This window comes from Ursus americanus, chromosome 30 (genome assembly GCF_024610735.1).
Source record: "Ursus americanus isolate L20-20 chromosome 30, mUrsAme1.1.p, whole genome shotgun sequence".
Lineage (NCBI taxonomy): Eukaryota > Metazoa > Chordata > Mammalia > Carnivora > Ursidae > Ursus > Ursus americanus.
Genome location: NC_142156.1, coordinates 19073354 through 19101308, shown reverse-complemented (window position 1 = coordinate 19101308; position 27955 = coordinate 19073354). Strand labels below are relative to the sequence as shown.

Here is a 27955-nt window from a genome sequence, read left to right as displayed (position 1 = left end):
AGGCTCTTGGTTCAGGCCACACCCTTTGCCTAGAAGCCTGCTCACCTTGCACCTTTCCCAGAGAGCCCTTCCCAGAGTAGCCGTGCATCACTTTCCATGGCCACACCCAGTTTTATTCCTTTATGGCACTTACCACTAAATGAAATTATCTTATGTATTTACCTGTTGATTTCCTGTCTCCCCTACTCTGCAAAGGATGGGTGTTTTCCTTTTTTCACACTCAGCCATATTCCTACCCAGCACCTAGCAATCACTCGGTGTGTGTTGCTGTTTCCCCCCCTCTCCCAATCCCTACCATCCTGCTAGATTTGTCTCTCTAAAATGTATTCCATCCCAACAATTGTAATTGATTTATTTATCATATCGCCTAACTCCCTCCAGCAGGGCAGGGATTCCGTTTCTTCATTGTTGCATCTCAACAGCTTAGAATGGCACACGGCACATAGTAGGTGCTGCACAAATGTTTGTTGGAAGAAAGAGACAGAACGACAAAGAGGGAGAAAGGAAGGAAGGAGGAAGGGAGGAAATGAAGGAAGAAGGAAGGAAGGAAGGAAGGAAGGAAGGAAGGAAGGAAGGAAGGAAGGAAGGAAGGAGGGAAAAGAAAGAAAGATCATAACCTCCATCCTCATGGGCCGGCAGGTTGTCCCTCCAGAGGAAAAGACCCATTAAAGAGCTGGCGCCCCCACCAGGTCAGGCCATTTCCGTCGGCTCAGATTGGGCCTGGGGCGAGCACAGAGCTGGAGGGCCCCGCTAGGTGGGAGGGGGCGGGGCTCGCCGCAGGTGGGGGAGGGCTAGCTCTGGTTCCGCCCCTAGAGGCCCCGCCCCTCCCGGGAGGCCCCGCCCCACCCGTCAGCTGGCCTGGGCGCCCGCCCCGCTCTGCTCCGACCTTGCCGCGGCGCAGCCGGGGTGGGAGGCGGGGAGGAGCAGCGGGAGAAGCGGAGCGAGTGCAGCGCCGGGCGCAGTCTCCAATGAGCTGCGCGGAACCTGCGCCCCTGACGACCCTAGCCCTCTGCGCCCCCTCCCCACGGTTCACCTGGTGCCAGGTAAGGTAACAGGTAAGAGCGCGGCTCCCGGGACCCCCGAACAGGTCGTTCTCAGGCCAGGGTGCCAAGCCGGACACAGGCTGGGGGCGTCTGGGTCCCCCTGCCTCGGAGGTGGACTAGGCATCACCATTGAAGGTGGCAGCCTTCTGGGAGCCTTCTCGCCCCCGCCTCTGTCCCCAGGCGCCCTCAGCTGCAGGTCCCAGCTCCCCCATCGCTGCAGCAGCATCCTTTCCACGCCCGCAGGGCCAATGTTGCTTTTTTTTTTTTTTTTTTAACTCCTCACGCGCCGCTGCCTCTTGGAAAATGGTGGGGGTGCCTTTTGGGGAGGATCCTGGGATGGCTGTTCTCCCCCCAGGAACGGACTGGTGCGACTTCCCACGGCTCCCCACGTTCTACAGAGGCGCCTGCCCCCGGATCCTGAGCACCCTGGCTGTGGCAGAAGCCTGGGGGACCCGACCTGGGCCTGCGGATCTTGGCAAACGTTCCCCCTCAGTCTCCCCAGCTGGTCAGTGGGCCGAGGTTCCACATGCATCCACCCTGGCAGTAGGCCTGTGGGTTTCCAGGGTCTCCTCCCTTATCTCTGGGTCTGTGTTAAAACAGGATGCCCCCTTCCCCCACCTGATGTCATTTAAGATAGCTTTAAGCTGGTCTGACGGGATTCACTGTCTTCTGCCCTCTGCCCCACCCCCTGGAGATAGGCTGGCCTCCATCTCTGCTTCAGAGGGCAGGTGGCAGGTGACCAGAAGAGGGTTGTAGGAAGGCCACCGTAGCTCTCCCGTTTGCCTTTGCCTAGAGCCACGAGTTACTTGAAACAACTTTCCCAAGTCTCTGAGAGAGGGCCAGTCCCAGCGTGCGATGTGGTGGGCTGAGCAAGGCTAGAGTCAGGATGGAACAAACTGGACCCAGCCCAGTCCTGGCGCTGCGTCCAGAAACCCCCTGGTGATACTACCCTCTGTTAGCCCTCGTGTGCTGAGCAGTGAATGGGCCTTTCCACTGCTGGGAGATGACAATTTGGGGTGAAAAGTTCACCAAGTTAAGAGTGAACCAAGCTGCTTGGACCACCTAGGTCTTTGAGGACCCTTTTGTCATGGCCCCTGAGTAGCCTGGGCACGTCCCACCCAGAGAGTCAAGTGTTGGGTTTCAGTCCTGCCTTTGTCTATTCTCTGCATGCCACTTCACTTCCCCAGGCCGCCCGTTTGCCCATCTGTAAAGTGGGGGTGATTACGCGAGGACCTCCCACAGTAGTGGTGAGGATGAGCTAGAATGGGAGGTGCTGGGCACTTAGCCCGTTGTTTGGCAGTGAGTAGCATGCCGTAAACAGTAGCTGTTACGGTTGTAATAATAATTGTCGTTTATTATTTCCTGGGTGTTGCAGACTTTCCTTCTGTGCAGCTGAGAGCTGGAGGTGCCCCAACCACCATCTCTACTGACACTGAAAGCCTTTGGCAGGACCCCCTGTGGGGATGGGGTCACTTGCTAATCCTGTGCCATTCCTTAGCATCTGGGGGCCAGGCGAGTTGTCCCTGTCTTCCGGGGCCATGTCACATCCTGGGTAGTGCCTGCTCTGACCTCTGGCCACCACCTTGTCCTTGTCCCTCGGGCCACTCTTGTCACCCATGTGCTCCCACTTTGCCCTTAAGCTCCACCTGGCTGAGCTCAGCTGCGTCCTCCAGATCAGGCCGCTGGAGAGCAGGGCTGTGCCTCCAAGCAGCCTGATGGTCCCCATTCTCCCCTCCTCACAGTCTTGGCTGGTGGTCTTGTCCCCTTCACCCTCCTGCTCAGTAACTTTAAAAGTAACAGTGTAGCCTGTCCCCACCGAGGGCTGTAACCCGACCCGAGCTGGATTCTGCTCCATCAGAGCCTGGAGAACAAGGACTCAGCACTTGAGAGTATGGGGCCATGGTGCTATAACTGCTCTGTCCTCAGCTTGCTGGGTGACTCTAGACAGGCTTCACCCCCAGCTTCTTCTCTGTGCCTCAGTTTGCCCATCCATATAATGTGGTTCAGATAGTCGGTGATGCTGGAGTGTGAAACTTTGCTTATTCTGGTGAAGATAGACAGCTGGGGTCCCCATGTTGGTGGCTGTCAGATGGGGTTGACATTACCCCAAGTGGAGGGGTGTTAGGAAGGAACTCCCCCAGTGACTGGGAGCGGGAGCAGGAAGAGTGGGCCAAGTCCCTCAGCTGGGCTCTGGCAGATCTGCCTCCTGTCCCACTTCTGAACCCCAGCTTCCTTCCAGGGCCAAGGAACTCCTTGTGCCCACCAAGAGGTGAGCAACAGCCAAGGTGGCTGGCAGGGCCTGGGTAGCGAGCAGTGGCTTGGCCAGGAGGCCTGGTGTGGCACTGGGCCAGGAGCATCCCTCCCCGGGCTCCGACCCACGCTCACCCACTCGCTGGCTTCCCGAGGCCTCTGCATTGCAGCAGACAGGAGCCTCTGCTGGCAGCCCAGCTGGGGCTTGGGGTGGAGCAAGGGACTGGGCAGGGGGTTTTTGTTCCCACCAGCCCTAGCCCTGCTCCCTCCCCTGCCTTTGGTCCCCTTGGAGGTGTGGCTGCTGACAAGGGAGCCTTCCCTGGCACTGACTTGAGTCTACTTGGAAGTGCTGGGCTCTAGGAGGGGCCCAGGCTCAGGGACTGTCACGCCCCTGGGTCCTTTCTGCATCTCACAACCCCCCCCCCAGCATCATTAGGGGGTCTTGCCTACCCCTGGAGAGGCTGTTTTGAAGCATTAGGGCTTTGGAGTTGAGAGCACAGACTTATGCACTCCACGGCCTGGGTTCACATCCCAGCTCTGCCACTTCCTAGCTGTGTGATCTGGGATAGCTCACTTAACCTCTCTGTGCCTCAGTTTTCTTGACTATAAAATGGGGATAATAAGAGACCCTACCTCACAGGGTTTTTGTGAAGATTCATGCATTTAAATCACTCAGAACAGTGCCAGACGCATTTCCCTCAGTCAGGGATGATTGGTGCTGTCGCTGTCACTGTTAACCCTCATCCTGGACGCCAGCCACTCTGCCTCTTGGCCGAGCCACCTCCGGTGCAGACTCCATTTTCCTTAGACAAACACTCCCTCTCAGCACTTGCTATATGGACGACTGTCCTAGCTTCATAGTTTAGAGCCCAGATTCTGGAGCCACATGGCTCTGGGTGCAAATCCCAGCTCTGCTCCTCACCAGCTGTGCGATCTTGCACAAGTTCGTAACTTCTCTGGGCTTCAATTTCTCCATCTGCTAAATGGGGTTGGGTACAGTACGAATCTCACAAGTTTTTTCAAGGATTAAATCAGCAAGCACATATAGTGCGTGGCCTATATAAAAGGCCGGGCCTGGGGCTCCTGGCTGGCTTAGTCAGTACAGCGTGTGACTCTTGATCTCAGGGTCATGAGTTCAAGCCCCATGTTGGACATGGAGCCTACTTAAAAAATAAAATAAAAACGCTATTTAGAAAAAAAAAAGTTTTTTTTAATTACATAAAAGACCAGACACAGAGGAAGGGCTGTGCTATGTAACTATTTGCTTATACTTATTAGGCACCTGCTGTGTGCCAGGCATGCAGTACAGAGCTTGAGAGTTAGGTGATGAGATCCTTTACATACCGGCCCAAGTCCTGGCTTAGGCCTTTGTTGGCAGAGTGATATGGGGCACGTGCTTTTGCCACTCTGTGCCTCAGTTTCCCCAACTGTATATTGGAATGTGGAAGCAACTGCCTCATGGGGTTTGTAGGGTTTCTGTCCCTCTAGAACATGAGCCACTAGCCTTTGGGCACCAGAGCTATAGGGGAGAGGGTCTCTCAAGCTGATCCCCTTCTCAGTCACTACTCAGAGTGACGCCTCCTGGTGTTCCATGCCTCTCCTTTCCACTTGGGGACTCCAGAACTTTGCCCATTTTGCCGATGGGATGACAAAGACCCCAGGAAGAAAAGGGATGGACCCAAGTCAAGAGGTAGCACTCAGAGGCACACCCCTAGCCCAGTCCCCGTCCTGCCCTGATAGGCCCCACTTCCAAACATTGCCCCAGGCCCACATCCTGCAGTGTCCCTGCGGCTCCTGGTGTCTCCTAGCACTGGCTCAGTTCCAAGGGGCCCAGTGTGGGGAGTGCTTTGGACAAAGCAGACATCAAGCTCCAGAAAGCCAAAAGGACCTAGGTCAGGGGGCGAAGGGCAACCTGGGCTGAAGGAAAATATTCTGGAAACTTCCAGGCAGATGTGAAAGTCCCTGGGTTGCTCTAGGGCCTGCGCCCCCCCCCATCTTGGTCTAAGGCCTGATTTGGGGAGGAGAGAAGTAAACGAACATTTATTATGCACCTGCTGTATACAGTGGTAACAATCAGCAGCAATTATTATGTGCCAGGCGCTGTGCCCAGAACTGATGTTCATGCACTAAACCTCATACTGTTTTAAAAATGAGGGAACTGGTTCAGAGAAATCAGTAGTAGTGTATGGTAGTGCTAGTACTCGCACTAGTTACTAGTAGTAAAAGCAGCGACCATTTCCTGCACTCTGCGCTTATCTTGACTGCATCAGCGAGGTCCTCCAGATGCCGGCCCCTGCACCTCCCTGAGCCCGTGGGATCCTTGGCTCCCTCAAGCACATCGGCACACTCCCACCTCAGGGCCGTGGCACCGTCTGTTCCACTCGCAGAGGCCTCCCCCCCAGACAGCCACGTGGTGGACTCCCTCACCTCTTTTCAGTCTTGCTCAAGTGTGACCTTCACAGCGAGGTCTTCCCTGGACCCCCTACTTACAACTGCTCTCACCCCCCTTTGCCTCCATCCCTGGCACCCCATTCTTTCCCTGCCAGCCCTTAGCTCTTAACATACTGTATCATTTACTTATTGTGTTTGTCTGTCTCTGACGTGGGTGTGTTGTCTCCCCCAAATCCGGGATCTTTGTGTTTGTTCATCGTTAAATCCCGACACAGAGAACAGAGTCTGGCCCACCCAATACCCGTTGGGACTCAGGAAACATACCTTAGGTGAACGAGGTCTTCGCACCCATGCTGTGAAGTCAGTGCTCCCCTCATGGCCATCTTACAGATGAGGAGACCGAGGCACACAGGTGCAAGCGACTTGCTCGCCGTCGCACAGCCAACGAGTCGCAAACCCGGGCCCCTCACCCTGTTGCCCCTGCAGGTCTGGCCTCGGCCCACGGACCATGGCCTTGCCCCCATGAGCTAGAGCCTGCGCCTCGGCACCTGCCCGCCGCCAGCCAGCAGGATGCAGCTGTGGAAGGCGGCGGTGGTGACCCTGGCCTTCATGAGCATGGACGTCGGCATGACCACGGCCATCTACGTCCTCAGCCACCTGGACCGCAGCCTGCTGGAGGACATCCGCCATTTCAACATCTTCGACTCGGTGCTGGACCTCTGGGCGGCCTGCCTGTACCGCAGCTGCCTGCTGCTGGGAGCCACCATCGGCGTGGCCAAGAACAGCGCGCTGGGGCCCCGGCGGCTCCGGGCCTCCTGGACGGTCATCGCCCTCGTGTGCCTCTTCGTGGGCATCTACGCCGTGGTGAAGCTGCTGCTCTTCTCTGAGGTGCGCAAGCCGGTGCGGGACCCGTGGTTCTGGGCCCTGTTCGTGTGGACTTACGTCTCGCTCGCTGCCTCCTTCGTGCTCTGGTGGCTGCTGTCCACGGTGCGGCCGGACGCCAAGGCCCTGGAGCCGGGGGCCGAGGCCCAGGCCGAGGGCTTCCCCCGGGAGGGCCGGCCCCCTCGTGAGCAGGCCTCTGGGGCTACGCTACAGAAGCTGCTGTCCTACACCAAGCCGGACGTGGCATTCCTTGTGGCGGCCTCCTTCTTCCTCATCGTGGCGGCTCTGGGTAAGTGAGGAGCCAGGGGGCCTGGCAGGCACCCCGGAAAGCAGTTTAGGGGGCTATAACCCCCGCTTCCTTCCTCTTGAACCTTTAACATTTTATTCACATGGTTCAGACATCAGATTGGTGTGAAAAGGTAAATATTGAGAGTTTCATTCCTAATTCTGCCTCTGATTACCCTGATCTCCCTGGTGAGGGCTGACTACAGGAAAATGTTCCAGAAGCTTCCGAGTGGGTGGGAAAGCACTTTTATTCATTTCTTGTATATTCTTCCAGCGGTTTCCTTAACGGAAGCTACAAGCAAAAACGAGCCTGTTACTCTCACGACCTACCACACAAGATTTCGTGTCTTGCTTTTACCGCTTAACAATATATTTTTAAAATTTCCAATCAGTACCTCATTCTTTTATTTGGCTGCATAACAGTCCACCGTGAGGCCATTCAGGTGATTATTTAGTTGGTCTCCTTTTTTGGCCCCTCGAGTTGTTTCAGATCTTTTCTCTTACTGTAAATAACCTTGTTTGTACACATTTCATATAAATGTGGGTGTATTTGTGGAATAAACTCCTGGAAGTGGGATCACTGGGTCAAACAAAGCATTTTTTAGGAATGAAGCAGAATGTACTAGAGACCGTCAGAATATGCTGTCTGTGGTAAGAGTAAGTACTGTTCGGTGAAACTTTTATTTTAGGTACGTGTGCCTACATGTAAGTGTGTCCTGGTTTGTCATGTGAAATGTGTTTGTTACTATGGTTCTGGCCCAAGCAGTGTGCAAGCACTTGCTCAGACAAGGCGGATGGGAAGGTAGCATCTCAAGGTTGAAATTGCATGAGTTCCGGTGGCCACAGCCCTGGACATGCATTGCAGTCTGCTGCTTACCTGGCTGTGTGCCTGTGGGCAAGTTACCGGACCTTTCAGAGGCTCGCTTCTGTGAAATGGGAATCGTTAGCATCCCCCATGTTTCATGATGTTGGAAAGCTTGAATAAAACAGATAGGAGAAGGACAGGTACAGAGCTTGGTACAATATGGTAAGTACTCAGGAATGTTAGCCGTTCTGAGTTGTTACACGTTTAACAGACAACATCTGGGAGCGGCCCCAAAGCCAGAGTGTTCTCGGAGAGGACAGGCAAGCCCCAGAGCTGACCCTCACTATCGACCCTCTGCCCTCACAGTCCCAAACCCTCGACGCTGTGTGATTTTATGCAAGTTACTTAACCTCTCTGGGTCTCAGTCTCCTCATCTGTAAAATGGTCATGATAACAGTACCTATCCCAATAGGGGCTTACGAGGTTCAGTAAGTTAATATGAATAAGACACTGCAGACAGCTCCTGGCACCTAGAAAGCTCCCAGTAGATTTTAGTGGCTGTGAGTATTGGGATGACCCCTTTCCATTTTAACCAGATAGTTTTTCCTGCTCATGTTTCAAGGTCCCCATGTCCCCTCCTCCAAGAAGCCTTCTTGAATTATACTAACTGTGATCTTTTATCTGTACCTCAGTTGTAGTACCGGTGACACGAAAATCATGCGTCCACTGTCCTGCCTCCCCTGCCAGGCTTTGAGCCCCTTTGGGCCCTTGGGGCCAGGTCTGACTCACCCCGGGCCCCCCGCCCCCACAACCTGGTACAGAGGCAGGCTCACGGACTGATTGAACACATGACCATCCTGCCTGTGTGGGCAGATGTCACCCATGACCTCGTTTCCCCCCCCTGCCGGGGCCCTGTTGTCAGCTGCTATGTGCTCGGGGAATACAGATGTCCTAAAATACAGCCGAGCAGAGTCTGCCAGCCTGCAGGATTGCGTCGCGGTTAAGGGCTTGGGCTCGAGGTCAGGCCCCCACCTGCACTGATCACTTGAGGCAGGGTTACTGAACCTGGCCAAGCCTCTGCTTCTCAGCCCCAAAGTGAGATTTCATCGGGCTGTTGTGAGAGCCGGGTGAGCTGCAGTACGGCGCTGGCCAGAGTAAGTACTTCACACAGGTTAGGGATTGTGACTACTGATAATTATTCCCAGTCAGCAGCACCCAGGTGGGGCGAGCTTTTTCTGAAACCTCATGATCTAAAAGAAAAACTGCCTATTGTGAAAAAAGGTGAGTTTTAGTGTGGAGTATCTCCTAGTACACTGAAATTCTTTTATATGGATTTCACAGCAACCCGACTAGAAAACCTTGGACAAGTACCTTAGCCTGAGCCTTGGGTTCCTCATCTGTAAAATGGGAAGAAGGGTGATACCACACCCATGGGATTATTAGGGGGCGTTTGAGACTTGAAAGGGATGAAGGAGCAGCTATTCAGGTAACAACGCTCTAGGCAAAGGAAACAGCCTGTGCAAAGGTCCTGAGGCAGGACGGTGCCTGGTTGTGAAAGGAATAGCAAAGAGGCCAGCATAGCTGGAGTGGTGTGGGGGGGGGGTAGGCAGAAAGAGAGTAGAAGATGAAGTCAGGGCAGTAGCAGGTGCCTGGTCATGTAGGACACCATTAGCCACTGTAAGGGCTTTGATTTTTACCCTGAATGAGATGGAAGCCTGAGGAATGACAAGGTCTGACTTGGGTTTCCTAGGGCCCCACCATGTGCTGGGTGGAGAACAGACTGATGGGGACAAGGGTGGCAGTTCAGAACGAGGAGTTGGCTGAGAAAGTCCAAGTGAGGTTGGAGACTTGAACCCAGCTAGGTGCAGTAGGGGCCTTGAAAGAGGTTGGATTCTGGAGATACTGTTGACCCTTGAACAACATGGGGACCATTGAAAACGCACGTATAACTTGACTTCCCCGAGGGCTTAACTACTAATAGCCTACTATTGACCAGAAGTCTTGCTTATCACATAAAGAGAAGATTAACACATATTTTGTATGTTCTATGTATTTTATACTGTATTCTTACAATAAAGTAAGCCACAGGAAAGACAACGTTACTAAGAAAAATCATAAGGAGGGGCGCCTGGGTGGCTCAGTGGGTTAAGCAGCCACCTTCAGTTCAGGTCATGATCCCAGGGTCCTGGGATCGAGCCCCACATCGGGCTCCCTGTTCAGTGGGGAGCCTGCTTCTCCCTCTCCACCCCCCACTCATGTTTTCTCTCAAGAAAGAAAGAAAGAGAGAAAGAAAGAAAGAAAGAAAGAAAGAAAGAAAGAAAGAAAGAAAGAAGACATAAGGAAAATACATTTACAATCCTGTACCATATTTATGGAAAAAAAAAAAAAACGTGTAAGCGGACCTGTGTGGTTCAAACCCATGTTGTTCAAGGGTCAGCTGTATTTTGAAGGTGGAGCCCCAGGATATGCGAAAGGATTGGAGAGATTCGTGTGATTCTTGTTGCGATTCAACCAGAGTTTGTGCGCATGCTTCGCGCGGTGCCTGGTACCCAGGAAGGGCTCAGGAAGTGTCTGCTGTGCTTAATATCATCGGTGTTTGCTGGAGTCGAGCTGCTCTTGGAGCTCGCCAATGCCCTTTTCTTCCCTGCGGGTAAACTGAGGCCGAACTTCCGCTCAGGTGGACTCCACAGCGGTGGCGAGAGACCCCATCTAGCAGAGGACTGTGGGGACCGAGGCCCTCTAGGCTGCCACCTTGTGGTCCCTGTGCCAAGACCAGCAGAGGGCAGCAGAACCCCACAGAAGGCCTCACTGTCCTGGCCGAGCCTGTCAAGCAGAGCTGGCCAGGATTCATTCACTGACCCTTACTGAGCGCCTACTGTATGCCAGGCTGTGCCCGTGGAAAGAGCCATGATGACAGTGAGGACACAGCCTGGTCTGACCACCTTCGATTCCGTGTCCATCATTCCCACAAGATGAGAGTGGGCTTTCCAGGATATTGGGAGGGAAAGGATAGGAAAGAGCCCCCAAGTGGGAGGCCAGTTTGAGTCCTGGCCCTTCCTCTTACCTGCCTGTGCTGTGTGACCTCAGGCAAATCACCCAGCCTCTGAGTCTCCCTTTCACCTCTGTGAATTGGGGGCGACGTCCCGCTCACCCCCTCTCCCCACCCCACTCAGAGTTGTTCGGAAGATACAGTAGAATAACGGTTACGAGATAATACGGCAAAAAGTAACGCGCTCCACCAAAGGAGCTGGGTGGCAATTTCCACATTGCTTGGAACCAGAATATCCCCGTCTTCTGAGGTTCTAGAATTTGGACTCTGAGCCCTCCACCAGTGAGAAGAAGAAAGTGAGCTTTGGCCCTGTGGTCCGGTGAGCATCACGTCATCTTTCAGCTCCGTTGACCTCTTCTGTAAAACGGAGCGATAACAGGACCGGCGCAGAATCCGTGCAGAGGGAGCGAAGTCCCACGGCTCCACGTTCACTGGCCTGGTGGCCATTATTAAGAATAGCGCCCCAGTCTGTGTAGATTGGATAACCCATGTTTCCTGTGTTCCTGTTCTCTGCAAAGAGTGGGACGTTAAGCAATATGGGCCCCCACCCTGCCTTCCACGGTGGTGAGAAGCAGGAGTTTGCCAAGAGAGAGAACTCCATCGGCAGAGTGAGCGGAACACGTGGTGTGCGGGCTTCCAGAGGCTCGGGAGGCAGGGGACGGGCTCCCCTGGCTGCAGATGCCCCCTGAGCGCACCTTGTCTCCTGGCAGGAGAGACCTTCCTTCCCTACTACACCGGCCGGGCCATTGACGGCATTGTCATCCAGAAGAGCATGGAGCAGTTCAGCACGGCAGTCATTGTCATGTGCCTGCTGGCCATCGGCAGGTAGCCTGCTCACACCCCTGTGCCCTGCCCCTCCAGGCCTGCAGCAGGGGAGGGAGCTCAGGGGCCAGCTCCTGAGAGGAAAATGGATCAGGGAGGCCCAGGAGATGCCCTGGTGAGCCTGTCACTCAGCTGGTCACCATGGTAACCAACAACCAAACTGGTTTAGAACCTGTTTCCATTTGATGGAGCCATGCCCTCAAGTCGTACCCTCTTGTCCCTAAAATTGGCTTCAGTCTTCAAGGTTCCCCTTTTACCCTCCCTGGCTACTCGCCAAGTGGGAAACAAGGGACAGCCTCGTCTGAGCTGTTCTGGAAGGAAGAGGGGTCTGGCTGGCGACATAGGGTCCCTCGTCCCCAGTAAACGCAATCCCCTCTCTGCCCTCATCCTGGGGACTCCAGTTAGGGACGAAGGGAGACTGCGTGCGGATGCCACCCCTGGAAAGGGGCTCGAGGTTGGGTTCCTCCCGGTGTCTGCCCTGCAAGGGCCCACGCCTGCCAGAAGCGGGAGGGGGCAGCCGGGTTATGGCTGTGGGTTGTCGCAAGGACGTCGTTCTATATATAACATCTCTTATCTGCAATTAGCTCATTTGCCGCAGGTATTCGGGGCGGCATTTTTACCCTCATATTTGCCAGACTGAACATTCGCCTTCGAAACCGTCTCTTCCGCTCACTGGTGTCCCAGGAGATGAGCTTCTTTGACGAGAACCGCACAGGTTGGTCCTCCCACGACCTGGGGTGACCTCTGGTGGGGAGCCTGGCCGGGGTGGGCTTGTCTCACCTTGGGGGATTCAATGGCTGGCTTTTCCTGCTATCCTGTTCTGGGTAGAAACACCCCAGGAGGCCCTGTCTGTGGCTGGGAAGCTGGCCTGCTGACTGAGGTTTTGGTGTGAGCTGCGGCCCCTGTAGGAGGACCCTGGCCAGGCCACCCGAGATGCCTGCAGGAGCCAAGGCCTTGTTCTCCACTGCTCTTTGGGAACCACAAAAGCCAGGACTATCCAGGCCTGTGGCCTGAGAGGCTCAGCTCCAAAGGGGTGTGAGGGGTGGGGTGCAGGGCAGTACGGTACCCAGCCAAGATCCACGCTCCCGAGGCAGACCGACTGAGGCCCAGCGCTGGTTCCATCACTCGCTGACTTAGCCCCTCTGAGCCTCTGTTTTCTCATCTCTAAAATGGGAACAATAGTAGGAGCTACTGTGGGGCAGTCGTGAGGCTCTTAGCCCAGCCAAGTGCTGGAAGTTTCTCCTCCCCACAGTCCAGATGATTGTTTGTCTCCGAGGGAAGAGGGGAGTTATCTCCTCTGCCAGTGTCAGGGAGGGGAGATGGGTTTGGGTCCAGACCAGTCAAGGACGGGCCCTGGGGCACCAGCTGAACCTTCCCTTTCTGAGCCTCAGCTGCCGCTCCCCTCCCCCCCATCATGGGATGTGACAGTCAGGAGATGCTAATGACGAGGGCTACGCTCAGAGCAGCCCTCCAGGGGTGTCTGCTCTTCTCTCCCCTCCCCTCCCCACCCGAGCTCCCCAGTGCCGGCCTCGGAAGCCCCTGCGCATCTCCTGCCCACACCCACAGTGGCCTCGTTGCCCCAGTGGGAACTGAGCTGCCTGTGTTCCAGGGGACCTCATCTCCCGCCTCACCTCGGACACCACCATGGTCAGCGACTTGGTGTCGCAGAATATCAACATCTTCTTGCGGAACACGGTCAAGGTCACAGGCGTGGTGGTCTTCATGTTCAGCCTCTCATGGCAGCTCTCCTTGGTCACCTTCATGGGCTTCCCCATCATCATGATGGTGTCCGACATCTACGGCAAGTACTACAAGGTAGGCCCCGCGGGTCCCTGCTGGGGTCTGCGCACCGCCCCGGAGTGAGGGAGGAGCCTCAGGAGGGGCTGGGGGGGGCCCCCGGGGGGCCGCTGAAGCACTCAGCCACCTGTGCGTTTGGTCCTTCTGGGGATCCTTGTGAGTCGCCTCTTGCAGGCACCAGGATCCATCAGTGAAACAAAAGCTTCTGCCGTCCGGGGGCTCACGTCCTGGCCGGAGAGGCGACCATAAATAGCGGGAATAATAGCAGCAGTTAGAACGTGATGAGATGGTGAGTGCGAGGAGGAAAGTGAAGTGAGAGAGAGAGAGGTGGGGAGCATGGCGGGTGGCTGCCGCTTTAAATTGGTCCTTCTGAGAAGGTGACATTTGAGCAAAGAGGTGGACATTTCCGGGACGCGTTCCAGGCGGAGGGCAGAGCCCAGGCACAGGCCTTGAGGTGAAAAGGCGCCTGGTGTGTTGGAGGAGCCTGAGGGTGGCCGGAGGGGCTAGAGCGCAGGGGAGGGGACGCGGTGGGGAACGAGGGCAGGGAGGTGACCAGGGTCGGGCTGTAGGCCTCTGCCGGAACTTTGGTTTACACTGAGTGCAGAGTTTGCTCTCTCTCTGTAGAGTGTCTGTTGACGGGGTGGCTCAGGCCCCGGGAGCGAGGCCCTCACCCACGACGCAGCTATGGGCACACCGCGGTCCCCTCTGGCCATTCCTTGGCGCTGCCTTTGCCAGGAAAGCCGGCCTGACGAACTAGACCCCTGCCTCACCCTCCTCCTGCTCCACCCCCTTGTGGGTGCTCCTGAGCCGGAAGCGACTGAGGCTGGGTTTAGCTGGGTGCAGGCGGCTCCGTCCCCAGTGACCAGGCCGCAGGGGACAGGGGTCCTCCTGAGCAGGAGTGACCGGCTCAGTTAGAACTTTTGGTGCCCGTGGCCTGAGGCCAGCCCCAAAATGCATCCATTCCCCACAACCCTTGTGGTGCCTACTGGCAGAGCCCACCACCCGGGAGGGCCCCCTCCCCCATGATTCTGGGTCACGGGCCTCTGTTCTCCCTGAGCAGAAAGAGTAAATACCCAAGTTAGAGCCATTTCCCTTCTTCGGCTCCGCACCCCGCCCTTCCTGCCTTCCAGCCAGCTCCTGGACAAGGCCGGAAACCCTGGAGCTTCCCCCCACCCCTGCACACCTCAGGCCCCGCCTTCAAGTTCGGTTGGGCTGGGCCTCAAGGAAGCTCTCTCCGGCTCCTGCTGGTACCTGAATGTGTGGAATACAGCCACCCAGTAATCGTCGCCACAAGCCACACACACACTGCCCGCGGCCAGACATGACTCAGGACACAGAATGGCTCCACCCAAGATGCCAGAACATACTGCATGCTTCCGATGGCCTCAGCGAGGCTTGAAGGTCATGGGACGCGCCCATGCCTGATCCTGGCCTGGCCTTTCTGGCAACCTTCCTTGATGGTTTGAGAACCTGAGAATGTTAACTATTGCAAGGCCTGAACAGCTCTGCCCCGGGGCAGCTTCCAGAACTCTGGTGGGCAGCAGACTGATGGTCCCACACTTGGGATGACTTCTCAGCCATCTATACGCAGTCATACACACACAGTGCAGCCAGATTTCACAGCCCTCCACCACCATCCAGAACTTGGCTAGAAGTTCTGGAATCTCTGTGCCAGTTCTCAGGCTCTACCATAATTTGATGTATATTGATAATATAAATGGCACCCCCTTAATACTTGGTGTTTCTTGTATAGTGTACAGTCTGAACAACCATCCAGAGCATCCCTTTCTACACCAGCACAGGATCAGGTGTTGAGGCTCCTTTTCTGAGAGGATTACCAAAAACTGTGTGGTTGTGAATAACCACCTTTAAGTACTAGAGATGACTTAATGATCCGTCCCCTATCCCTCAGAAGCTGGAACCTCAGGAGCTCACCCCAAGCTAGAGTCTATTCTCTGAGTCTGTCATATGAAGCTAGAAGGCCATGGGGGTAAATGGGGAGCTCAGTCTTATCCTTTTGTCCTTGGACTCTGTGATAGAGCTGGCATTAACTGAGGGTAGAAAAACTCTTAGAGGCCGAGGGGCCGTTAGATGGTGATACTGTCTGTTTTGGGGTCTCTCTTCCTTCTTGTCCCCACTCCTGCCCACAGAGACTCTCCAAAGAGGTCCAGAATGCCCTGGCAAGGGCCAGCAGCACAGCCGAGGAGACCATCAGTGCCATGAAGACGGTGCGGAGCTTTGCCAACGAGGAGGAGGAGGCCGAGGTGTACTCCCGGAAGCTACAGCAGGTGTACAAGCTGAACAGGAAGGAGGCCGCAGCCTACACGTACTACGTCTGGGGCAGCGGGGTATGTGCCCCTGGCCCGGGCAGGTCTGGCTGTCGGGGAGCCAGACACAAAGATGGGGGATCCCTTGACCAGGACACAAGCCTCGGTCCCTCCATGTCGGTGTCAGGGTGGTTACTCTTGACTTTACTCTGCCCCACCTTTCTGCTTGTCCACAGGGGAATGTTTCTGGAAAAGAATGCACCCTCCCAGTGAACGTCCTCATGGGGCACCTCCTCTTTCCCTCTCACCTGGGCATGGGGTGGCAGGGGAAACATCTCAGCTGGGGAAACATCCTTGCCCCGGAAGGGAGTCACCCCGAGGCCAGCAGGACCCAACCTAGGCCGCTGTCTGGCAGGCCCTATGTCACAACCACACACACCCCATTAGAGTGTCTAGCTCCCTCCCTGGGGGTGAGTCACAGCCCCTCCCTGAAGAATGGGGAGCACTTGGAGTCTGTTGCTGTCTGTTGCCCACGTCTGGGAGGTGGGCACATTGGGGCATAGCTGGGGTAGGTATGAGAAGGGTTTGGAGTTTAGGGGGAAGGAGGAGTGGTGATCTACCAGGGGACCAGGGGACAGGGCAGACCACCCCTCAAAAGTACCCAGCCAGAGAGGAGAAGGGGTCGGAAATCCAGCTCAGCTAGCCAAGCCTCTCAGCAATCTACCCCCTGCACGGGTGCCTTTTGTCCCTGCCACAAAGGCACTGTGGTCTAACCATCGGTCTAGGTCTAACCCAGCCAGGGGCTTGGGGTGGGGAGAGACGGCAGGAGGCAAGGGTACCCCGGACACAACCCCTTCTTCATGGAACCTGGTGGGGACAGGAAACAGACCCCATCGTCCTGCCCTGCCTGGTTCACTGTGTGACCTTAGCCAGTGGACTGAACCGCCCTGAGCCATGATCTTTCCAGTGAGGAGGTCTGATAGCTCCTGCCTGGCCTGGCTGAGCTCTTGGGGTTGTGTGTGCATGCCAGAGCCTCACAAAGAAAGCCTTGTTCTCCGCCAGGCCCATGGCTCCCTCCAGCTGGGGGCCTTTGCAGGGAAGAAGTCCAGGGCCGGGAAGCAGGACAGCATGAGTGACAGCCGAGCACCAGCCTGTGGGAGGACGTCCCCGCTTGGCTGGAGTTTCAGTCTGTGGCTGCTAGAGCACAGCCCACAGCTGCTCTCACCTCCCCCTGCAGCTTGTGGGGGCGGGGATGGGGGCATGGCAGGGTCTGCGCCAAGGCCCCTGTGACCCGGGTCCCCCTTCCCTCCGCCCCCAGCTCACGCTGCTGGTAGTCCAGGTCAGTATCCTCTACTACGGGGGCCACCTTGTCATCTCGGGGCAGATGACCAGCGGCAACCTCATCTCCTTCATCATCTACGAGTTTGTCCTGGGAGACTGTATGGAGGTGAGGGGCTGGCTTGGGGAGGGGGTGCTGGGGAGCTGGAGGGACGGGGAAGAGGGAACTAAGGGGGGGAATGCTCCAGAGTCTGATGGGTGGGGGAGAGAACATAATACCAACGATGACATAGTATTACCAAGTGGTTGATGCAGTTCCGCTTACTGAGCAAAGTGACAGGGACAAGCATATTTCCGGAAATGCTCCGAAGAGCACCGTGAGGGGTCTCCGTACTATGCTACCTCCCACTTCTCGGAAAAAGCAGCTGAGGCTCAGAGAGGTTAAGGGGCTTGCCCACCACGTTGGTGGGGGAACCGAGTTCAAAGCCAGATGGGTCTGACTTGGAGATGGGGAGCTGGGTGTCCCTGCCCAAGCCACCCTCAGCCTCTGCTTGACGATGCTTGGAGTGGGGACGCTAACTCCCTGGCACCAGGCTGGGCCACTGTGTCTGCCAGTGGTAAAGCGGGGCATGTGCGTGGGGGAGAGGTGTCAGCGTCTGCTGCCCGTGATGTTCTGCAGTGGCTGGGGCGCACCTGCCTGTCATTTGACGTCGCAGTTCTGCCTCTGGGAGCCCAGGCCGCAGAAACACCCTCACCGGGGGGCAGAGGTGTGTGCGCGCTCAGCGAAGCGTGGCTTCTGATAGTGGGAAGTCCAAGCGTCGGCCAGTGCCCCCTGGTCAGGGATTGGGCCAACAGGGCCCGTCCGTGTTCCAAAAGGAGGTCGTGTGCACGATAGAAGCTAGGCAGCAGCTATAGGTAAGAGGCGGATCTGTGGGTACCGGGTGCAGGGGACCCTGAGACACGCCGTGAAGCTGGAAGAGTCTGGTCCCAGTGGCGTGGTTTTTAAATTTCAAAATTACTTATCACGTATGCGTGTGTGTTTGTAAACACACAGAGCAAGGACTGGAAGGATACGGTGCGTGGATACCCGGGGCCGCCAGGGGAGAAGCCAAGGGCACTGCTCCATGGTGCTCGTAGCTTAACATGAGTGATAACATCTTGATATTAATAACCGTCCTAGCTGTGCTGGATTCCCCAGCCAGGCCCCTCGGTCCTAACATGCAAGGGGCTGAACTCAGGAGCCGGCCGTGTCTGGGTTCAAGGCCTGGCTCTGCCACTTCCCAGCTGTGTGACTTGGGGGAAGGGACCGGAGCTCTCTGTGCCATCAGCAAAAACCGAGATAATGCTAGAACCTACCCCATAAGATACGCAAAGTCCTCGGCAAAATGTTATCACTCACATTTGCGTTGTGTATGTTTTTACCCAAGGAGAATGGATAGCGTGAATTAAGAGCAGTTTTTATTTATTTTATTTTATTTTTTTAAGATTTTATTTATTTATTTGAAAGAGAAAGAGAGAGCATGAGCAGAGGGAAGGGGAGAAGCCGACTCCCCGCTGAGCGGGGAGCCCGATGCAGGGCTCGATCCCAGGACCCTGGGATCATGACCTGAGCTGAAGGCAGATGCTTAATGACTGGGCCACCCAGGCACCCCTAAGAGCAGTTTTTAAAACCGAAATTTTAAAAATGCTGTGGCAGCTGAGAGAGGAATTCCATTCAGAATTCCTGTTCTGCCACATTCTGGCTGATTGGTTGAACTTCCCTGCCCTTCCGTTTCCTCCTCTGGGGGTGATAGCGCCCACCGGGCAGGATGCTGGTGAGGTTTAGCTATAATGGCCACGGGGTGCTGGCTCCTGATATGTTCTCGCTAACGGCTCCGGATTTGTTACTGCTGCTCTTGTGGGGTTTTTTTTTTTTTTTTAATATTTTATTTATATATTTGAGAGAGAAAGAGAGAGTGAGGCTTGGCAGGCAAAGGGAGAGAGAGAAGCAGACTCCCCGCTGAGCAGGGAGCCTGACGCAGGGCTCAATCCCAGGACCCCGGGATCATGACCTGAGCCGAAGGCAGATGCTCAACCGACTGAGCCCCCCAGGCGCCCCTTGCTGCTCTCATTTTGTTGGTGTTGTCATTATCTGCTGTACTACTAGGGGCCCCCCTGGCAGTGTCCTGTGCCCCCCTAGAACGGCTGCTATGTCCCTGCTCTCTCTGCACCCCTTCATCTCTCTGACCACGGGGGTCCCCGCATTGGGGTGTCACTGGGACAGGAATGTGTGTCTCCTCCCCCCGCAGTCCGTGGGCTCCGTCTATAGTGGCCTGATGCAGGGAGTGGGGGCCGCCGAGAAGGTGTTCGAGTTCATTGACCGGCAGCCAACCATGGTGCATGATGGGAACTTGGCCCCTGACCGCCTGGAGGGCCGGGTGGACTTTGAGAACGTGACCTTCACCTACCGTACTCGGCCCCACACCCAAGTCCTGCAGGTGAGAGGGGTGCCTGAGGCCCGCCCATATCATCCCTGCCCTCATCCCCTCTCTCGTGCAACGCCTGCATACCAGGCCTCGCAGTGTAGCCAGGATCACGTAAGGCGGAGTCCTTGTCCTCGTGGAGTTTGGCTGGAGTCACGGAAGGCAGATCATTAACAGAGCGTTCCAGATAATAAGTGCTAGGAAGTTAGTAAATCAGGGTGGTGTGGTAGGTAGGCGTAGCTCACAGGGATGGTGTTAACAGTCAAGGAGGGCTTCTCAGAGGAGGGGACGTTTGAGCTGGGTCCCGAACAAGGAGAGGAGGCACCCAGGCAGTGGAAATGAGCATCGAGGTCCTGCCCAATCCTAGAAAGGAGAGATTCCGGGGACTGGCAGTGCCCAACCATGGCGGAAGAGCACGGGTGGGCTGGGAAGGGTGCCCGCCCCTGTCCCAGGCCAGAGCAGCTGAGCCAGTGGCCCCACACAGTGTCCACCTGTTCCTTGCAGAATGTCTCCTTCAGCCTGTCCCCAGGAAAGGTGACCGCGCTCGTGGGACCCTCGGGCAGTGGGAAGAGTTCCTGCGTCAACATCCTGGAGAACTTCTACCCCCTGGAGGGGGGCTGCGTGCTGCTGGACGGGAAGCCCATCAGCGCCTATGACCACAAGTACCTGCACCGCGTGGTATGTGAATGGGCCTTCGGTGTCCCCCTGTGCTCTCTTTGTCCAGCTGTCACCCTCGTGAGCCATAATGCAGGTGCTGAGAAGTGACAGAGGTAAACACAAGCTCGGAGGGTTTCACCTGCGCACCAGCACCCAGGTCAAGAAACAGAACATTCCAGCACTCCTCCGCCCCGTGTGTCCCTTCTCTCCCCCTCCCAGAGGCCGCGTCTCTCTGACTTGTGTGATCTGCTTCTTTTCTTCAGTTTTACCATCGCTTTGTGCGTCCCCAAACAGCAGAGCTGTGTTTTGCCTAGTTTTGAAAGTCATCTGGCTGGAATCATAGCGCATACGTTCAGCTGGGTCTTGCTCCTTCCGCTCAGCCTTATTTGTGAGACGTCCAGGTCGAGGCTGTGGTTGTAGTTCATTCATTTTTGTTGCTGGGAGATAATCTACTGTGTAAACATGTTGCAATCTATTCGTGCATTCTGCTCTTGATGGAGACCTGGGTTGTTTCCTGGTTTTACTGTTACCAATATTGACATAGACAATTTTGTCCACATTTTCTAGTGCACACGGGTACGTATGTTCTCCCAGAGTGGATGCATATCCCCGACTTAAGTAGCTACTGTCACTAGGGTGGTCATACCACTTTACATTCCCACTAGCAGTGGGTGAGAGTTCCAGCTGCTCCACATTTAAGTCATTTCTAGTACTTAAAGGAGCCTCCTTCATGACCATACAGTTTTTGGTAATCATTTCAGAACGGGATCCTCAACACCTGATCCTGTGCTAGTAGAACAGGGATGCCTAGGATGGTTGTTCAGGTTGTACACAATACAAGAAAAACCAACCACCAAGAAGGCACCATTTCCATCATCAGCATACATTGAATTATAAGAGAGCCTGAAGATTAGCACAGAGATTCCAGAATTCCTAGCCAAGTTCTAGGTGGTGGCAGAGACTGCACATTGTGATATCTGTCCACCCACCCGCATATAACCAGTTGCAGATTGCTGAGCAGTGGTCCCAGGTGTATGATGACAAGGCTGCTGCCCACCAGAGTTCTGGAAGTGGCCGTTAGGCAGAGCTACTCAGGCTTTGCAATAGCTAATATACTCAGACATGTAATGTTCTTGGTTAACATTGTCAGCGCTGGTCTTGGCCAGCTGGTTAGTCCATACACAGAGGTAGTTCCCGGCAGTCTTTTGCATTTTCCCGATGACCAAACATATCAAGTATTTTAACATATGGTTCACTACTTGGATTTCCTCTTTTGTGAATACCTTCTCTTTAGCTCAAATTAAAAATTTTAATTTTCATCAGCCCCGAACAGTAAAATGCAACAATCTAACCACATTCCCATATATTCAGAGAATTCTGTAATTAAGACGTGAGAGTTCCCCTCCACCTCACCTTTTAAATTCCACTCCATGGAGGTTAACTGGTGTTAGCAGTTAGTAAATGTCCTCTCCAACCTGTTTCCTATCTTTAGATAAATATATTGATAAGTAAAGGCACATATATAAGTTTTTTGCTTTTTTGTTTTTTTAAAGAGAGAGAGAGAAGCAGAGGGAGAGAGAGGGAAAGAATCCCAACCAGGCTCCATGCCCAGCACAGAGCCTGACTCGGGGCTTGATCTCATGCCCCTGAGATCATGACCTGAGCCAAAATCAAGAGTGAGACACTTCAACGACTGAGCCACCCAGGCGCCCCTGCATATATAAGTTTTTTTTTTTTTAACAAAAGCAGAATCATGGTGTCTGTGTGTGTGTTTGATTTTATGGATACAATGTGATTATTAGCCAATCCCCAATTTATGAAACTGATTTTTTTTCTATTTATAATGTTGCAGTGATATCCTCCATGCTATCATTTTTGTAGGCTACATTCCTAAAACTGGGATCATGGGACAAGCTTCTTTAAATTATTCTCTCTGAAGGGAGGGGGCACCAGGGAGACTCACATTCTACATTCTCTTCTCTCCCCCTCCCCCAGGTCAGGGGCAGACAGAGAGCTCTCTTAGAGGTCAGGGACTTGGCTTAGCCCAGAACAGCCTCCTTAGTGGGCCCCAGATTTTTGGTCAGGGGAAGCTGAGGGCTTGTGCAGAAAGTGGACCGTGTTGTTTTTGAGGAAGAGAGGCAGCTGATGCTAGCAGCCGGGCGCAGGCCCTGCTCAGATTTCAGACCGAAGATCCCTGGCGTCAGGCAGACCTAGGGCTGGCGAGGCTCCCGGTGACAGCTGGACGGATGCGTTCCTGGCCTCTCATGCCCCATCCGTTCTCCTGCACAGATCTCCCTGGTGAGCCAGGAGCCTGTACTGTTCGCCCGCTCCATCACAGACAACATCTCCTACGGCCTGCCCGCCGTGCCCTTCGAGATGGTGGTGGAGGCTGCACAGAAGGCAAATGCCCATGGCTTCATCATGGAGCTCCAGGATGGCTACAATACAGGTACACAGCCCAGGAGAGTCACCTCCACCCAGCCTGAGAGTCCACCCTCAGGGATATGACCCTCTGAGTTAAATTGCTCTCTGCCGGCCGTTCTTTATTATTTCTGGTGAAATTCACTCGATATTTAGTACCTTTACAGTACTGTGCAAGCAACCACCTCTACTTGGTTTTAAAACATTATTATTATTTATTATTTTTTTTTAGAGAGTGGATGAGCATGGGGGGGAAGGGGCAGAGGGAGAGGGAGAAGCAGGCTCCCCGCTGAGCGGGAAGCCCAATGCGGGCTCCATCCCAGGACCCTGGGATCATGAGCTGCGCCAAAGGTGGACGCTTCACCAACTGAGCCACCCAGGTGCCCCCAAACATTATTATTTTTAAATAATATATGTATCAGATTAATTATAATTGCTTAATTTTGAACTAATAAATCAATATTTTAATGTAATAAATGAAACAATATACTGATTTATATTAAATATTTTATATTTTATATACTTTAACATTTTAACTCTTGTGAAGGGGCTATTCGCATGGTTCAAAACTAAAAATATATAGGGGCGCCTGGGTGGCGCAGTCGTTAAGCGTCTGCCTTCGGCTCAGGGCGTGATCCCGGTGTTAAGGGATCGAGCCCCACATCAGGCTTCTCTGCTGGGAGCCTGCTTCTTCCTCTCCCACTCCCCCTGCTTGTGTTCCCTCTCTCACTGGCTGTCTCTCTCTCTGTCAAATAAATAAAATCTTAAAAAAAAAAAACTAAAAATATATATGAAATGATACAGAATGAGAGGTTTTACTCCATCCCTTTCTCTCCCCCTGTTTCCTCCTGGCCCGCCAAAACTTCTTTCCTTAGCTTCTTCCATGTCCTTTGGGAGCTTCTTCATGCAAATAGGAATGTATATTTTTATTTCCTCCTGACCTTTTACAGAAAAAAAGCAGCACCTTATATTCTGCACCTAGCTTTTTTTTTTTTTTAACTTAACATGGTATCTTGGTGACCGTTCCACGTTGTCACTTAGAGAGCTCCCTTGCTGCTTTTTTAAACAGTTGCATGGTATTCTAGGGTATCAGGCTTTATAATTTGTTTATCTAATTTGTTCAGTTTCCTGCTGATGGACTTGGAGTACGTCCTTTCTTTTGATTTGCAGTATTAGCGCTCTGAGTCGTGTGTAACACGTGCCTTTGCCACCGGGTGTGGGAAAGTCAATCCGTAGGGACAGTTCACAGAGCTGGGGTTCCTGGTGCCAGGGTTGTGCGCTTGTACTTGTGAGCCACAGACTTGCACGGTATAAAATGATAGACACGGGGGTGTGTGCACTGTGGCCGGAGGAATCACCCCGACTGCTCTTGGCCCAGGAAGGTGGGGAGAGCCTGTCTCCCCACAGCCACGCCAGGGTGGTGTATTATCAGACATTGGGATTTTTGCCAAATTAATAGGTAAATATTGGTATCTTAGTGCCATTGAATATAGTCCTAATTTGCATGAACAGGGAGGGAGAGCATCCTTTCATAAGTTTGGGAGCTGTTGGTTGTCCCTGCCCGTGGCCCTTAGAACCACACCATTTCCTGGAGAGCACAGCTCCTGTGGCAGCAGGGAAAGAAAGAGGAAGGGGTCTTCTCTACCCCAGGGCTGCCCTGGCCTCACCGTCTGCTCACTTGCCCCTGTCCCCTTGTCCTGCAGAGACTGGGGAGAAGGGCGCCCAGCTGTCGGGCGGCCAGAAGCAGCGGGTGGCCATGGCTCGGGCTCTGGTGCGGAACCCACCCGTCCTCATCTTGGACGAAGCCACTAGTGCTCTGGACGCGGAGAGCGAGTACCTGGTGAGTTGTGGGGTGGCGGGGTGACGCCAGAGAGCGGAGCGGACGCCAGGAAGGGCTTGGAGACGCCATGGGGGCTCTCCCAGGCCATCAGCCTCCTGGACAGGGGTGTTCAGGGCTGAAGGTCCAGCCAACCAGCTCTTGGCAGAGCTGAAACTATATGACATGGGTTTGCAGTCAAAGCCCTGCCCTCAGCTCATCACGGGAGCTGGTGTCATCCGCTCCCTGAGCCCCCTTTTCATTGGTAAAGAGCGTCCAATGGTGTATTTGTCGCTGACTAGCTACCGTGGCCCGTCCGTGGTTGGAATCACTGATTACGCAGGTCCTCCTGAGCTCCTCCGGGCCGCCAGGTGCCGTCCCAGGCACCGAGGTTGCAGTGGCGGGCTGGCTGGACAGACAAACGCCTGCCCCTGCAGCGTTTCCAGCCCAGGGGGAGACACGTAAACAGGGAGACAAGTCTGAGTTCAACGTGTGGCCTATGGCATGTAGAAAACGACACCGTCATTTGAGAGAGAGACTGACACGGGTCACCCCTGTCAAAGAGAAACACAGCCAGACAGTTGACGCTGGAAAAACAGATTTTATTCAGTAGTGACTGACAGTAGGGGAAAGAACAGAGCTCCGTTCTGATTTGTGCAGAAGGGACAGTGGTGACAGGTGTCTGCTGGCTGCCAACTGTGGGCCGCAATTCTGTCCTCCCATAGAGACTGGAAGCCCAGGCCTGTCCTTCCTGATGATTAAATTTCAAAGGAATGGCCTTTGGGTCCTTGAGAAAGACACTTCTGACCTGTAGGAGATTTATATGTGTGTAGAAGGGACAGAAGTAGGATTTACAATTATAAGCCCTTTTTATCAAACAGTCTAAGAAACAGAGGTCGGGGGCCTACCGTCAAGTGTTGGCTAGAGCGGTCAATCCTCCCGGCAGTGCTGAGCGTTTCGGGGGCCGGGTCATCCCCAAGGCGCGGCCTTGCATTGCCAAAGCCCTGCTGGAGCGTGGCCATCTCCCCGATGGAAGCGGGGTCTTAAGGTGCCGTTTGAGCTGAGACCCAGGGGCGAGGAGCCAGCTGAGCATCCAAGGAGGAGAGGGCAGCAGGTGCAAAGGCCCAGAGCCAATTCACGGGCAAGCCCAAAGGTCAGGGTGTCAGGCAGGTGGGAGTCTGACAAGGTAAGGTGAGGACAGAGTCAAAGGGAGACACAGGCTCCTCAGGCCCTAGTTATAGAGTTTGGGGTGTTTTTTTTTTAATAGAGGTTTGCTTGTTTTTTGGTTTTGTTCTTTTTTTTTTTTTTTTTGAAGGAAAGTTTCAGGTTTAAAGGAAATTGAGCGGCAAGTGCAGAGAGTCCCCATATCTCTCCTTTTCATCCCACAGACAGTTTCTCCTGCTCTTAGCATCTTGCCGCGGGGCACTCTTTACAATTGCCGAGCCCGTTTTAACGCACTGTTACTGAAGTCCCTGGTTGACATTAGGGGTCGCTCTTCGTGTCCTGCACTCTCGTCTATGACAAGTGCAAAATGTCATGCGGAGTCTGGATTTTATTCTTGTTGGGGACACGAAGCTGTTGGGGGGCTTGGAGCAGGAATTCAACAAGAACCGATCGAAGTGTTCAATTCATGCAGGCAGTGGGAGGGGGGGGGGCAGGCAGGTTGCAGGCATTTGGCGAGAAGTAATGGGGTCGCAGTGGAAGGAGGGAGAGACCTAGATGAACTGAGGAGAGACGCTTCTGCAGGATTCGTGCGTGAGTTCGATTTGGACAATGAGCGAAGGATGAGGAATTGAGGGCCGTGGTCTCGTCGGCTTGAGCTTTGGGGCCGATGGCGAGACCACGGGCCAAGGTGAAGGTTAGGGAGCAGAAGGAGCAGGAAGACCAGAGGCGACCAGTTGAGGGTTCACCTGTCACTCGCCACGCGCCTCCCTTGTGCCGGTCCCTGAGCTGCGTCCCCTGTGAACAAGACCGCAGGAGGCCAGCCGCTCAGTGGGTCAGTCGGTTGGTCTCGTGCAACCCCTGGCTTCACGAATGAGGAGCTGAGGCTCGGGGAGGCGAAGCGTCACTAGGATGGGGTGGATCTGGGAGCCGAGCCGGGCCCAGGCGCGCTCGCGGGTGGCTGGGGCAGCGCCCGCACGAGCCGGCCCCCCCTGTCTCCCCAGATCCAGCAGGCCATCCACGGCAACCTGCGAAAGCACACGGTGCTCATCATCGCGCACCGCCTGAGCACGGTGGAGCGTGCGCACCTCATCGTGGTGCTGGACAAGGGCCGCGTGGTGCAGCAGGGCACGCACCAGCAGCTGCTGGCCCAGGGCGGCCTCTACGCCAAGCTGGTGCAGCGGCAGATGCTGGGGCTCGAGCCCGCCTCGGACTTCTCGGCCGGCCACAAGGAGCCGCCGGGCGGCGGCGGTCACAAGGCCTGACCGCGGGCCCTGCCTCTCACGGTGGGGCCGAGGCCCTGGCACCCGCCTGGCAGATGTACCCGTGGGGGCCCCCCCACGCTGCCCCCTGAGCCCAGGCCCACAGCACTGGAGGGCAACCTACCACGTCCCACGTGTCACTGCTTCCTGCATCGTGCCCCTGGTTCCCGCCCCGTCCGCCGGGCCACCACCAGCCCCCCGCCCCCCTTCCCTGCTGCCATGAGCCGCCTCCTCCAGCCAGGGCAGTGGAGACACCACTGGTCTCTCCATCTGGTCTCCCAAGGCTTCTAAGAGAAGGTAGAACCACCTTTTTAAACCAAGATCTTACCAGGTTTTTTACTGCTTGGTTCGATGGGCTCCAGTCAACTCCCAGATTTCAAAAACACTTTTTTTTTTAATTGGGAGTAATGATGGGCAAGGTCACTGAGATGTTCTAGAAACTTCTGAGCCAGGAGTGAATGATCCTTCCTAATAGCCTGGGGGATTCCAGGGGAGAACTAGGCCTCTACCCTTTGCCCCTCGAGAGACGGGGCTTTTCTGTCCCAGATGGGGGACACAGAGGAGGGGACTTCCTCTCTCACTCTTCCCAGCTTCATGAGTCAGGCCAAGGGTCGGCAGGGAGAGTGGGAAGCACCTGTCTGCCCGTGGTCCCTGCCGCCCTGCCAAATCTAAGCCAGTCTTACTGTGAACCACTACTAACCTTAACTGGGGGAGTGAGGGGCTGGCCAGGCCTGGCAGAGCCTCAGGGTGTCCCCAGCCCTGCACCCAGCTTGATCCGCCTCATCCCCTGCTCCCATCACCCCCCTTCCAGCCGGCAGCCCCTCTCCCACATCCATTCCTGCCGCTCTGCTCTTCGGAGGCCCGGAGGCCCTTCAGATGTTGGATGCTTGAGAGACACATTTTCTTCCCTGTCTGATAGATGGGGTGGTGGCAAAGCTCAGGCTCTGGCTTTGCGGGGAGGGTGGGGGGGCCTTACAAGATGTTGGAAGAACCCGGTCAATAAAGTGTACTACCTCTGACCCCTGACCTCTGACCTCTTCCTGGGCCCTCTGCCCTATCACCTGGTTAGGTTTTTCCATCAGACCTAGCCTGTGAGATTTGGTGTGGTATGGGGCCTCCCCCTCCGGGTCTGGAGCCCCACTTCTGTGCTCTTCACATCCCCAGGATCTCCAGCACAGACGAGTTATTCTTGCGTGTCTGTCTGCATGGGGCTTGCACAGGGACATGGAGGCCTGTCTCCTTGAAATGAGGGACTTCTGTGCAAATGCCATCTGCTCTTTTCCATCAGGGACTGGGCACCCCACACC

General features: G+C 54.9%; 1 protein-coding gene across 4 annotated transcripts; it reads left to right on the top strand.

Moving 5' to 3' along the window:
• The first annotated feature begins 874 nt into the window (after positions 1-874).
• ABCB9 (ATP binding cassette subfamily B member 9) lies at positions 875-27917 on the top strand. 4 transcript variants are annotated; one of them, XM_045778051.2, is made up of 13 exons: positions 875-1043; positions 1399-1548; positions 6171-6855; positions 11416-11530; positions 12112-12242; positions 13137-13342; positions 15475-15672; positions 16910-17038; positions 19158-19346; positions 19836-20009; positions 22278-22437; positions 24113-24249; positions 26391-27917. In XM_045778051.2, the coding sequence occupies exons 3-13, from the start codon at positions 6255-6257 to the stop codon at positions 26649-26651; spliced, it is 2301 nt and encodes a 766-aa protein (XP_045634007.2). In that variant the 5' UTR covers positions 875-1043; positions 1399-1548; positions 6171-6254; the 3' UTR covers positions 26652-27917. The 4 variants fall into 4 exon arrangements, with proteins under 4 accessions (XP_045634007.2, XP_045633996.2, XP_045634016.2 ...); XM_045778040.2 differs by lacking the exon at positions 1399-1548; XM_045778060.2 differs by lacking the exon at positions 1399-1548 and having other exon boundaries at positions 875-1055.
• Positions 27918-27955: the final 38 nt, after the last annotated feature.